The 12973-nt window shown below is 54.1% G+C and overlaps 2 protein-coding genes across 5 annotated transcripts; one reads left to right on the forward strand and one right to left on the reverse strand.

Moving 5' to 3' along the window:
• The first annotated feature begins 46 nt into the window (after nt 1-46).
• On the forward strand, nt 47-5785 carry MRPL49 (mitochondrial ribosomal protein L49). The gene is made up of 4 exons (XM_003937690.3): nt 47-172; nt 2358-2508; nt 3642-3766; nt 3879-5785. Exons 1-4 carry the CDS (start codon nt 95-97, stop codon nt 4023-4025), a joined length of 501 nt encoding a protein of 166 aa, XP_003937739.1. The 5' UTR covers nt 47-94; the 3' UTR covers nt 4026-5785.
• Nucleotides 5706-12972, reverse strand: SYVN1 (synoviolin 1). 4 transcript variants are annotated; one of them, XM_010348299.3, is made up of 16 exons: nt 12885-12972; nt 11910-12058; nt 11622-11714; nt 11384-11536; nt 11192-11240; nt 10702-10805; nt 9945-10071; nt 9749-9848; nt 9607-9672; nt 9395-9511; nt 9135-9298; nt 8727-8855; nt 8476-8646; nt 8184-8370; nt 7015-7163; nt 5706-6937 (listed from the first exon to the last, which is right to left on the reverse strand). In XM_010348299.3, the coding sequence occupies exons 2-16, from the start codon at nt 12039-12041 to the stop codon at nt 6831-6833; spliced, it is 1848 nt and encodes a 615-aa protein (XP_010346601.1). In that variant the 5' UTR covers nt 12042-12058; nt 12885-12972; the 3' UTR covers nt 5706-6830. The 4 variants fall into 4 exon arrangements, with proteins under 4 accessions (XP_010346601.1, XP_010346600.1, XP_003937733.1 ...); XM_010348298.3 differs by having other exon boundaries at nt 5706-6951; XM_003937684.4 differs by having other exon boundaries at nt 8476-8649.
• Between the last annotated feature and the right edge of the window lies 1 nt (nt 12973).

Consider the following 12973-nt stretch of genomic DNA (forward strand, 5'->3'; position numbering starts at 1 on the left):
GCTGGCGCAGGCGTTTTTCCGTCCCAGGCAGCGCGCGCAGCAGGGGGCGGGACCAGACAGTTGCGCGCGCAGACGGCTGGCGTAGCGGGTCAAGATGGCAGCTACCAAGTTTTGGGGTCTGCTGCGGGGGTGGAGAACCGGCGTCCAGCGGAGCTGCGGGCTACGGCTGTTGGTGAGAGCGCTGAGCCTGGAGCTGAGGGCATCGCGTGTCTGAGGCTCATTGTTAACCATTGTAACTCTGAAAACTAAGGCATTCCTACTTGGGGCCTTAGTTTTGCCGTTTACGATCTGGAGAACTTGTCTCGAGTGTAGATATAGGAACGAGAGGGAAAGTGGCAGAGACTGGAGTGCTCTTTGGGAGCAGTGTGTGGGTTAGATTCTGGCTGCAGGACATCCCAAGTTAGTCAGGACTGAGAGGAGCTGCACATCGACTGTAGTGGCTGCCCGATTTTTCGAAGGCGAAATCACAGAGCAGGCGCTGGCACCAGATCATTGGCGACGCTTTTGGGAGCGCAGAACTGCTGATATTCAGCTACTTCATCCTACTTCCCTGCTGTTGTAACCCCAAGCCTGTCAGAACTTAAGGATATCTGTCCAAGAAGGATCCTTATGCTGGAGGATGGGAAGGCAGACTCCGGGCTGTGACCTTAAGTAGAGAGTTTACAATTATTTGTTAGTGTTGGCCTTTCCTGGCTGTAAAAAAAATACAGCCAGGTGTAACAAAATACCTAATCAAGCACGTTATTAGAATTAAGTGAAGGCCAGTGCCCGTAAAGCACTTAACACAGTGCCTGGCAATGTCTATATGAGGCCAAAGCTTTTCAGATAAGGGGCGGGGTCCTGGCATATGAGTGTGCGTGGGGAATTATGATTGCCTTAAGAATTAAGGCAATCATTAAATTAAACACTATATCCAATCACAGATGTGATTATGTTAGCAAGGCCAGCCAGGCAATCATGGAGGTACAAACAAGGCCACCCTGCCAATGTAATAATAATATTTATTTTGAAAACCGAGGCAGAAAATTAAGCCTTAAGTTTCTGAAGGCTTGATTGGCTTTTCAGAAGCGTACACACACTCTTGAATCCCAGAGATATCCTAAGAGAGGCAGACTGTTCACAGTACCTGAGCCTCCTTTCCATCCCATCTGTACCCTTCACCATGGAAAACTAAAGACCGGTGCTATCTTATGTCAACCTAAATAACAGACTCTAAATGAAAATGACATTTACTTGGGAATGGGTGTAGACTATGTGCTTATCAGGGAGGTAAAAGAAGACAAAGGTTTTTAAAGGAAACATGGGCCGGGCATGGTGGCTCTCACACCTGTAATCCCAGCGCTTTGGGAGGCCGAGGTGTGCAGATCACCTGAGGTCAGGAGTTCGAGACCAGTCTGACCAATATGATGAAACCCAGTCTCTACTTAAAATACAAAAATTAGCCAGGTGTGGTGGCAGGCACCTGTAATCCCAGCTACTCCAGAGGCTGAGGCAGGACAATCGCTTGAATCTGGGAGCAGGGTTGCAGTGAGCCGAGATCACACCACTGCACTCCAGCCTGGGTGGCAGAGTGAGACTCCATCTCAAATAAATAATAATAATAAAAATAAATAAAAGGAAAGCAAAATTGAGTGTTGTATAATTGTTTTGGGAAAAAAAAATGTTTTGAGATAGTTATCTTTGGCTACAAACATGAATAACAAGGGTAGTGCCAGTTCAAGATTGGACAGGCAGTTGAATAGATGTCCTTGCAGAATTTTTTTTTTTTTTTTGGAGAGAGAGTCTCACTCTCTTGCCCAGGCTGGAGTGCAGTGGTGCAGTCTCAGCTCACTGCAATCTTCACCCCCCTGGGTTCAAGCGATTCTCCTGCCTCAGCCTCCCTAGTAGCTGGGATTACAGGCATGCGCTACCACGCCAGGCTAATTTTTGTATTTTTAGTAGAGATGGGATTTGGCTATGTTGGCCATGCTGGTCTCGAAGTCCTGACCTCAGGTTTTGCCTGCCCCTGTCTCCCAAATTGCTGGGATTACAGGTGTGAGCCACTGTGCCCGGCAGAAATTTTTTTTTGTGTAAGGTTGTGGTGGCCTTTGGGCAAGGCTGTAGTGTTTCTGCAGTCTTTCGTGATAGTTCTTTTTAAGTATTTGTGCACAAGAACTCTCTTCATGGCCCTCCCTAGCTCTGTTGGGTTTTTAACCCAAGTGACTCTATTTTGATTCAGATAACTTTCACACAGATCACCCAGCCTTTTATTTCTGCCATCCTCTCTACCTGTAATGTTTCCATTCTCTACTTACTGAAGTTACACCATCCTGTGTTGGAAAGGCTAATGGAGAAATGGGTTTTTTGTTTTGCTTCAGAGCCAGACCCAGGGTCCTCCAGATTACCCCAGCTTTGTGGAGTCTGTGGATGAATACCAGTTTGTGGAGCGCCTTTTACCAGCTACCAGGATCCCAGTTCCCCCAAAGCATGAACGTTACCCTACACCTAGTGGTTGGCAGCCTCCCAGAGGTGAGCTGGGTGGTTAGGGATGGTTTGAAGGCTTCACGGAGCATCCTCCTCTCCAGAGGTTGGCCTCTCCCATGAGGTGCCAGATCTCCAGTGGGTTCAGAACTTGTTTTGACATCTCTCTGGGTTAAATCTCTCTCATGCCCAAGGAAGAGCCCTGTTTCACTGGTACTCATCCATCCACACTACTGGGACTGAGTCTTCTCCATATGGGGGAAAGTTTTCTCTCAACAGAGAAAACCCAAGAGCTTGGACCTTCTTTCCCCCTAGCAGACTGTGTACTGTAATTAAGAACACAGTTTGGAGTCAGGCAGTTCTGGGTTTGAATTTGGCTTTCTTTACCGTTGATGTTATCTTAGTCACTTAGCTTGACCCAACCTGTTTTAGCAAAATGGAGATAATCTGCTCAGTTCACAGAGCCCTTAGTGCAGAGCCCAGCATATGGTAGGTAAATCCTATGTTGTAGTGCTTGTAAATCCCAATCTCTTTATTCCAGAGATTGACTTCACCCTCCCCGACCCAGTGGAGAAGGGCAAGGATTGGCCCAGAGGGGGAACCCAAAGATTTGGGGAGGCATGTCCCTGACTTCATTTTTTCTTGAGCACCTACTTAGTGCCAGGCCCTATGTCGGGCCTTGGGGTACCAGGGTGAACAATTTGGTCCTGACTCCAAGCTTAAGGAAAGAGGAGACCCCCTGACCTGAAGTCTGGTGGTGGCTTGGTCCAGCTAGGTGTACTGTCTGCAGACTGAGGGGAACGGCCTTGGCTGAGGTGGGATGGTGCCTAGGAAGAGTTGATTTAACAGTCTTTCCCAGCCGGGCGCAGTGGCTCGTGCTGGGTAATCCCCACACTTTGGGAGGCCAAGGTGGGCGGATCACAAGGTTAGGAGTTCGAGACCAGCCTTTGTAACACGGCGAAACCCCGCCTCTACTAAAATAAAAAAAATTAGCTGGGTGTGGTGGTGGATGTCTGTAATCCCAGCTACTTGGGAGGCTGGGGTGAGAGAATTACTTGAGCCTGGGAGGCAGAGGTTGCAGTGAGCTGAGATTGTGCTACTGCACTCCAGCCTGGTTGACAGAGCAAGACTCATCTCCAAAAAAAATAAATAAATAAAATAAAAGTCTTTCCCTGTTGCAGACCCCCCACCCAACCTGCCCTACTTTGTACGACGCTCTCGGATGCACAACATCCCCGTCTACAAGGACATCACGCATGGCAACCGAGAGATGACTGTGATCCGGAAGGTGGAAGGGGACATCTGGGTAAGTGGGTGGCTGGGGCTGGAGCTGGGCCTGACCATTTCAGGGCTGAAGGGACAGGAGTCCTTTTGAGGAGAGGGACTCTTGGCCTACCTGATTTGCTGTCTTCCCCCAGGCCCTGCAGAAAGATGTGGAAGATTTTCTGAGCCCACTGCTGGGGAAGACACCCATCACCCAGGTCAATGAGGTGGCAGGTACCCTGCGGATCAAGGGCTACTTTGACCAAGAGCTTAAAGCCTGGCTCTTGGAGAAAGGGTTCTGAGGCCCAACCGAACAGCCTGCATGACGGCTTCCCCTGCAGATTGAGCCTAGGGGGCCGAGGGAGGTGGATATTGGAGCCCCTGGCACCACAGATACAGAAACTAGGGCTAAAGGACTTTGGGGTGAGGCCTTGCTTGCATAAAGGAGAAAACTGGAACCTATGTACATGCTGGGGGAAGAGTGCCTAACGCCAGAGACCAAATAGGAATAAACCAGGATTGTGGGGGGCATCAGCAGCTGTCTCTCCTACCTTGGCTTTTTTTTTTTTTTTTTTTTTTTGGGAGAGTCTTGACTCTGTCGTCCAGGGTGGAGAGCAGTGCTGTGATCTTGGCTTGCTGCAACTTCCACCTGGTTCAAGCAATTCTCTTGCCTCAGCCTCCTGAGTAGCTGGGATTACAGATACCCGCCACCACACCCTGCTAGCTTTTTTAAGATGGAGTCGCTCTGTTGCCCAGGTTGGAGTACAATGGTGAAATCATGGCTCACTGCAACCTCTGCCTCCCAGGTTCAAAAAGTTCTGCTGCCTCAGCCTCCCAAGCATTGGGGATTTGTACCACCACACCCTGCTAATTTTTTGTTTTTAGTAGAGACAGGGTTTCACCACGTTAACCAGGCTGGTCTTGAACTCCTGACCTCAGGCAATCTGCCTGCCTCAGCCTCCCAAAGTGCTGGGATTACAGGCAGGAGCCACCGCACCCGGCCTAGTTTTCCTATTTTTAATAGAGATGGGGTTTCACCATGTTGGTCAGGCTGGTCTCTATCTCTTGACTTCGTGATCTGCCCACCTGGGCCACCCAAAGTGCTGGGATTATGGGCATGAGCCACTGTGCCCCGCACACCTTGGAGTGTTCTTTCCTTTTCTTGGGACTCCTTGGGCTCAGCAATTCAAATTCTAGTTGTTTTCTGGTGGAAGCAGTAGCCTAACCCAGTTTAGGGGAAGGTAGAACAGGGCAGAGCCACTGGGTACTTTTCCTTTCTCCAGAGATCACTGTTGCAGACATCCCCAGGCCTTTGCTGCAGGCCAGATCTTGCTTGATGCAGGCTATGGGGAACACAGCTGACTAGGGTATGGGTCTTGGAGATCTCCTGTTCCAAGTGCAGTGCTGACACTGGAGCAGAGTGCCGACATTAGCCCCGGGCTCCTTCTGAGAGAGAGAGAGGTGGTCTATTCTTTTTTGGTCCCTGTTCCATTGCAGGCTAGACTTGCTGGCCTGACCACAAGGAGTGCCTGGGAACTCCTCGCAGCCAGCCAAGGGCCATCCTCCGCACCCTGCTGACCTGGAATCAAGGTGGGAGAGGGGTTTGCAGGCAGGAAGATGCTGACCTTTCACTCTGCCATTGCATCCCAACCCCAGCCAACTAGTCTTTGAACATGCCCTACACTTGGAGTCACAGGGGCCAAAGGCCTAAGACCTCACCCTACCCCCAGACTGGCTAAGACAGCTTTCAGTTCCTGGCTCCCCAACTTGGTCTCTGCCCTGAGGAAGGGCAGTGAACTCTGGGCTACTTCTCCATGTGTAAAATGAGCACATCTTCCTAATCTGTTAATGGTCAATGGTGTCCCCAAGGATAGTTCTGGCTTCCACGGAAACCCTTGAGCCTGAAGATTCCAGTCCATTCTCAAGTGTACAGCCAGAGCAGGGAGCCCAATGCTGATATATTTCTGTGACACAGCCTCACCAATTGTTAATGCAAGTTTTTATTTGGCTGTATATACAATTTAAGCTATTAAAATTTGTACAATATTTACAAATTAAATAATCATCTGAAACTGTCTCCAGCAACTCTTGTAACACAAAACCAAGGGGAAAGGACAGGGGCAGGCAAGTCCTAGCTCCTGTGGTCCCTCCTTGGCACTGAGCCTTTTCTAAACTGGAAAGACCAGGAGTCTGGCACTCCTGCTTCTCTTTCCTGGGCGGGTTTAAGCATTCAACTTCAAAAGACAAATTTTAAGCCAAAAGACACTAGTAAGGAAGTAATTCCAATTCTAAACTCAAGAAGTTCTGCTAGTTGAGAAGTGGCCTTCCTTGGGCGCTGGGGTTGCAGTGGTCAGGAGCAGGCACACTGGCCCTTGCCTGGAGTGTGGCTGGGCAGTGGCTGCTGGGTGAGACGGTCAGTCTCACCTGAGAAGCTGCAGGGGAAGGAGGCCTGGGGGAGGGGAGGGGCAGGGTCCCTCAGTGCTGCCCGCCTGCCCCCCCACTCCCAGGCATTCCTTTCCCTGAGTTGTGTGGTTGCCAGTAAGACGCAGAAATGCCACAGGGCATAGGGGGCACAGCCACCACCACAAAGGGCTTCTGGGGAGATCAGGATAAGAAAAGGAAATGGGTACCAGTCTTGGGGGCGGGCCAGGGAACAAGTTCCTAGCTTACCTCTAGCCCCTCTGGAGTCCCCACTTGGGAACGGGAGCTAATACTGTTCGGCACTGCAGTGTGACTCCGCACGCACAATTGGGACTCAGAGGGGCTGACCCTCCTCCCTCCTCCCAGAAAGGGGTGGGGAAGAAGAGGGCTTCTCAGAGGCTCAATCACCTGCCTTCATGGCCCCAGCAGAACACAGGGCTGAAGAGTTGGAGAGGAAGGCTGGAACTGACCCAAGATCCCCATGACTGGCTGGGACTATGAGGGCTGGAGTCAACTGGGAACTCCAGCCTCTTTCCACTTGGCCTAGGGGATGCTGCCGCCTTTTCCTCAGAGCTGGGGTACTACTCCCTGGCGCAGACAGAGAGGGAGCTGGCACTTGGTGGCAGGACGTGTTCCAGCGAGGGCTGCTCAAAAGAGCAGGGGCCGGGGCTGGGGCTGGGGCAGTGTCAGTGGGCAACAGGAGACTCCAGCTTCTGCAGGCGGCGCCGGCGGAGCTCGGCTGCATCAGGCTCTCCATCCTCGGGCATCTCCTCTGTGCCCACTGACTCAGGAGCTGGGGACGATAGACTAGAAGTGGAACCTAGAGAAGTTCCCTCCTCCCCGCCGCCCCCAGAGGCCAATCACACCTACCTGGAGGCCTTTCCGTTTCAGGGGCTGGTGGGGAGGCTCCTGGGGTTGGGGTCGTGGCCTCTGAGTCAGGGATGCTGGTGGAGGAGGCAGCAGCAACTGTAGTGGCAGTCTCCTCAGTGCGGTTGACTGAAGTGGCAGGCCGGGGGGGCCTGGGAAAAGAAAGGATGAGAGGCGGGCCTGGCCTTGGCATCCTAGGTTGGGCAGATCTCCTGCCCTTGGTGAGCCTTGCAGAACAGAGTATAGAATGATGTGCCCCTGTGGCCCCAGTGCCTGGCAAACACAAGTGAACATGCTGAATGAACTCAGATAGGGTGACTTGACTCAAGGACCAAATGATTCTATCCCTGAGACTGTAAGATGCTTGCAGGTAGAGACTGGTAACCTGTTCACTCTTACCCTGCAGTCTCCACCCTGGGGAGTCAGGCACTTTATAGGGGACCCATTGAAAACGTCACAGTGCCCAAGCCTTGGACTCAAGTTCCCCTCCAAGCCTGTGCTGTCACTGCTGGATGCCAGGCATTATATATATGTCACTTTAAGAGACAGGGTCTCAGCTCTGTTACCAAAGCTGGAATTGAGTGGCACAATCATAGCTCACTGCAGCCTGAAACTCCTGAGCTCAAGCAATCCTCCTGGCTCAGCCTCCCAAAGTGCTGAGATTACAGGTGTAAACTACCACATCGGCAGTACACATCACTTATGAACAGGAATTAAGACCCCTTTATTCAAATAATGTGAGAGGTCAAAAGCAAGTGAGTGATGGGACCAGCACTTGAACTTGGGATGGCTCCAAGTGACTTCCTATTATTCGCTCTCTCAGTTTGAGGGCAGCAGTTGCCAATCCAAGTGTTACCATATCTCAGGAGAGTATCATGATAAATTAAAGCACTACAAATTCTGAATAATTTGACTTTAGAAAAATAAAAAGAAGTAAACTCCAAGGTCAGCTCTCAAATAAACATCACTCCCACTTAGCTCCAGACATGCTTTCTGGAGTGGGAAGGTAGACACCAGGAGTTACCAAGAACTTCTGGAGATGTTGGAAGGGCCTGTAGATGGGTAGCCTGAACCAGCAGGTGTCAAAGGCCTTGCAAGAACCACTGCTGGGGACCTCTTAGCAGCAGCTGCACTCCCACCAAACCCACTCTGCTTCCCCTGTGCAGACACACCCCAAGGAGGCCAGCACAGTGAGGTACTGGTTGATCTGCAGCATGGCGGCGTCCAGCAGTGTGTGGATGTTACGCAGGCTCTGCAGCCGGGCCTCCAGGTGCTGCCGCTCATGGCCCTCCAGAGCTCGCAGCTCCTCTGGGGTCAGCCCAGCAAAGCCCGCAGGGGGCACAGGCATTGGGGGGAAGGCTGGAGAGACGGGGGGAGAGAGAGAGAGAGGCTCAGTCTGGGCTGCTTCTGGGGCCAGATACCAACCTCACCCCCAAGAAGAACCCAGAGAGTGGCCCAACTTACCAAAGGGTGGAGGCAGAGGCATGCCCATCCAGGGAGGAGGGAAGGGGAAGCCAGGGGCAGGGCCAGCCTCTGGGGCAGAGCTAGAGCCCGAGCTGGATGGTGTGGCAGAAGCGGCGGCAGTACTGGTGCCAGCAGCTGTGGTTGTGGCTGCTCCACTGGGCCGAGAAAGGGCTGCTGAAGAGCAGGAACAAGTTGTCAGTGAGTGTTCCATCCCTGCCACCCCCTGGCTGTCCCAGTACCCAAAGGCTCACCTGCACTGGTGGATGGAGGGGCCACAGCCTCTCCTGAGCTGGGGGGAGGCGGGACAGGTGGAAAGGGGCCCATGGGGGGCCACAGTGGGAACATGCCTGGAGGAAAAGGAGGCAGGAGGCCCTGGGGGACTAAAAGAAAAGACAGAGGTGAGCAAAGGACCAAAGGACACAGAACCAACTCCCAGGCAGGGGGCCTGGCTACTGGGAGCTCTGTCCTCTGTTCCTAAGGTCCTGAGCTTAGCACTGGTCACACTGACTACAAGCATCTATTTCTCATCTTTTCAACCCTCCCTAGTCCAGACTGAGACGCTGGAGGACAGGGACTCTCCAATTTCCCAGCATCTTTCATACCCATCCCAGGGCAAGTACCCAGTGGTGCGCTGGATGGCCAGACAAGAGGACACTCACAGTTAGGGGGCTGAGGCAAGAGTGGTGGGGGATGGGGGGCAGGGGGTGGCCCCTGATCCGCAGGCTCCGGGGGCGGTGGTGACTGGGCTGGCAGCGATGCCCGAAGGACATCCATACGGCAGGTGGGGCAAGTCTGCTGCCGCTGGAACCAGGAGCGCAGGCAGCTGGGGGTCAAGGCCAGGCAGAGGTCAGCAGGTGCCTAGGGGCCTGCCTTCTGGGGCCTGTGCCCTGCTGTGCAGGCTCCCCAGGGCCCCTCCCACCTGGTGTGGAAAATGTGGTTGCAGGGCAGTCTCTTGGCACCAGTCACCATCTCTTCTCGGCAGATGATGCAGACATTGTCCATTGCCTGGAGTTCCTCTGGGGTGGCATCTGGATACCTGGTTAGGATGGCAGGGAATGTGTCAGGTCCGGCGCTGGAAGCAGAGGGACCCAGGACAGAGCTTCGGACAGCAGCCATGACAAGCCTACTTACAGTGTGTTCATGTTGCGGATGGCCCGGCGAGACATAATGGCATCTGTCACAGCTTTCTTGAACTGTCTGAAAGGACAGTCAGTGAAAGCAGGGAAAGGGAAGGGATTGCATCAGGAGGATCAGGGGACAGGGCTAGGCTTACCTCATGGCCAGGTACATGGGCCGGATGGCAAAGAGTGGGAAGGTGTGCACCTTGATCATGATGGTCATGAAGGCCATGTACAGCAGAACCTTGATGAAGCCTGTGGGGAGGGGATGCAGAGAGCAGCAGGTTGCAGGGCCTGGAGGCAGAGTGCAGGGTGCTGATCCAGGTCAGGAGAGGCCCAGGCTCCTCTCACCTGTAAACAGCTCCGTGTAGAGCATGTACACAGCCTTGTTGTCCCAGGGGTTCTCACTCTGGAGGTCCACGGAGTGCAGCACATACTTGATGAAGATGGTGAGCACCATCGTCATCAGGATGGCATACTGGAGGGAGAGGGGGGGGCGAGGGGGATGTAAACACACAGCTCCCCAGGGCCTCTGTGCAGCAGGTGCAGTGGTACAATCACAGGCTCTGGACACACCCAGGGTCATCCTAGCTCCTCCACTCGCTAGCTGTGACTTTTGGCAACTCGATGAACCTCAGTTTACTCGTCTATAAAATGACAGAATTAACTATTCCTTTATAACAATATTGTCTTTGCTGAGTAAGAGATGCAGGTCAGGAGCTCAGCACAGAGCCTGGTGTGAAATTCACACTCAACAAATATGAGCTGTTGTCCCTGAACACACTCTCCCTCTGCCAGGGACATGCCTCCCAATTGTCCATCAAGCTAATCCTCTCCTGTCCATTACCAGCTAGCTCTGGCACGAGCCTCCAGGAACCCTCCCCTGAACCCCAGTTTGGGGCTCCTCCTCGGCCCTAGCCTTTGTGCTCTTCCCCAATCACCTAGAAGTTGAGTGTGTAGAGAGCAGGAGCCATATCTGATCACTGCCTCTTGGTGGCTGGCACAGGTTGGCCACATAGCAGATGCTGAGGAAGGGTCTATTGGGTTATTCAAGGCACATGTGGGGTCACCTCGAGCTTGTTCTCTCAACCTCCCAACCCAGTCTTACCTCAAAGCCAAACACCAGCTGCACAGAAGCCCCACGGGTGAGGATGCTGTGATAGGCATGGCTGACGAAGAGGAAGTCCAGGATACCCAGGAGGAACATAAGAGCTGTGGGGACCCCCATGAATGGGGGGTAGGTGGGATCAGCCCAGGGCCCAATAGCTATTTAATGCTCTAGGACAGCCCCACCCTCAAGCCCTCCATGGCCCCAGGAACCTAGTCAGGTGGGCACACACCACTGAACCTGGCCCTCTGGGAACTCCCTGGGGGAGGGGGACTCGTTGGGGCTGCCCAGACTGCAGGTGAGGAGGCAAGAGCTGAGGGCCCAGGCAGTTGAGAAGCCCTGGAGTGGAACAGGACAGAGACTATGCAAATTAACTTCCTAAATTATCTTTCCTGTACAGCTGTGGGCTAAGGGGGCAGCCTGTGCTCTGGAGCACAAGTCCATGGTTCACGTTCCAATCCTTCCCTCCCTGCCCCTGAATCTCACTCACAGACAATGCGGCAGTGAAAGAGCCAGGAGATGTTGGGGCTGCGTTCCATCTGAGGCAGAGCACAGAGGGAGCCTGTCAGGAAGCCTGGGGCTCACCCCAGATCCCCAACCCAGCCCTCCCTGCTCCTTAAGCCTGCCCACCGGCCACTCCCTGGCTTCCACCTGCTCCAGAGAACTCCCTGACTCGACTCACAAAGTCCACACGGTCCTCAGCCAGCCAGTGGAAACATTTGAGGAAGAGAAGGAGAGTGAAGAGTGCAACAAAGCGGGGGCTGAAGTCATCCCGAAAAACGGTGAAGGCCAAACAGGTCTCTGTGACAGCGTACCAGGAACGTTCCAGAAGGTGCTGGGGGCCAGGCAGGGAATTACATGGATCCCAAACATCCTCTCCCAGCACCCTGCCCTCATCTTTGGGGCCGCCGCCATCTTACCTCCATTTCTGCTGCCCTCAGCTGCCCAAAGAACACCTTGCCCATCACCTTGCCCAGGAGGAAGACAAGGACAAAGGCCTGGATGTACAGGACCTAGGAGTGGGGAGAAGTTGTGGTTTGAGGTCACTTTCCATTTTCTTCTGCCTAGGACTCAGCATTCAGGATCCTCCATATCCTCATCACAGTTTACTCAAACTTAGGCAGCCGGTGGCTACTTCCCTACTTCTGTGATATCTAGCCCCGCCCCTGGCCCAGGAAGACTCCTCCCTCCCTGAGCCCTGAACTCACAGCCATGCTGGGGCTGGACTTGGTCAGGTACACCACAGTGGGGTAGAACTGGTGTTTGAGGTAGTAGGCGTGAGCCACCACGGCCCCGGTCAGCGCCAGGCTGGCCGCCATCATCACTGCCGTGCGGAACATTGCCCTGGCCCGGAGACCTGCATGGGGCAAGAAAACTTATGTGATGCTCATGCTGTGCAAAACAGCGCAGTGCCTGGTACAGCCTGAACAGGAGAAAGGGGGGTAATCACATTTCTCTCTCGAAATCACCAGACCAAGATTAGCTTACGCTCCCCCATTTTACAAATAAGACTCGAAGGGGTTAAGTGATCACACTGACGCAAGGCCTGGAACCTGGGTCAGTCTTGTTTCAAATCTAGGGCTCTTTCCACGCTGCCTGCCAAGCCGCCTCCTCTAGGGAGGCGATGAGGAAAAGCTGCAGCGTTGGAGGAGGGGGAGCTGCACCGCTGACCCTCCAGTGGAGGAGCTGGGATGGAAGTCAATAGCAGAGATCTGCTCCAGGGGCGGGAACGCGCGGCCAGGGCTGAGAGCAGCCAAGGCGCAGGGGGATGCAGACCCGGTAGTGACAGCGCCGGTGACAGCTGTGTTAGGTTGGGCAGTTCGGACGCACGCCCCGTGCAAGTGGGCGGGGAACGTCAGCCTGGAACCCTGGGGTCCCCCGACCCCCGGAGTGATGTCAACTCAGGGCACCACAGGAACGGCTGGCCGGCAGAGAGCAGCGGCGGGACGGGAGGAGCCGGGTCGCCCTCGCGGCCTCGCATCTGTGAGCACCAGGAGTTGCGAGCGTCGCAGGCAGGGTCCAGGCTTGAGCAGAGCGGCCGCACCGGCGTCTGAGGTCTCCCGCCAGCTGACAGGCCGAAAGCCGGCGGCAGGGCTGGGGGGCGCGCCGACCCCAGAGACCTCAAGGGGAAGGTTCGGGTCCCGACCCCGACCACAACTCGGGCCCGACTTCGCCCCACTCACCAGGAACCCAGGGCCGCGAGCCCGCTCAATCCGCGCGATTGCGGCGGCCGCTCCGGTTAACAACACTCCCCACCCCCTGCGAACCGGAA

This window comes from Saimiri boliviensis, chromosome 6, assembly GCF_048565385.1.
Source record: "Saimiri boliviensis isolate mSaiBol1 chromosome 6, mSaiBol1.pri, whole genome shotgun sequence".
Taxonomy (NCBI): Eukaryota; Metazoa; Chordata; class Mammalia; order Primates; family Cebidae; genus Saimiri; species Saimiri boliviensis.

Bases quoted from the DNA above. Each gene is read 5' to 3' on its own strand.
- MRPL49 (XM_003937690.3), top strand. From the start codon at position 95: ATGGCAGCTACCAAGTTTTGGGGTCTGCTGCGGGGGTGGAGAACCGGC. The intron at 2,509-3,641 runs GTGAGCTGGGTG...TCCCTGTTGCAG, and splicing joins TGGTTGGCAGCCTCCCAGAG to ACCCCCCACCCAACCTGCCC. The intron at 3,767-3,878 runs GTAAGTGGGTGG...GTCTTCCCCCAG, and splicing joins AGGTGGAAGGGGACATCTGG to GCCCTGCAGAAAGATGTGGA.
- SYVN1 (XM_010348297.3), bottom strand. From the start codon at position 12,041: ATGTTCCGCACGGCAGTGATGATGGCGGCCAGCCTGGCGCTGACCGGG. The intron at 11,537-11,621 runs GTAAGATGGCGG...CCTGGCCCCCAG, and splicing joins TGAGGGCAGCAGAAATGGAG to CACCTTCTGGAACGTTCCTG. The intron at 8,856-9,134 runs GTGAGTGTCCTC...CTTTTCTTTTAG, and splicing joins CTTGCCTCAGCCCCCTAACT to TCCCCCAGGGCCTCCTGCCT.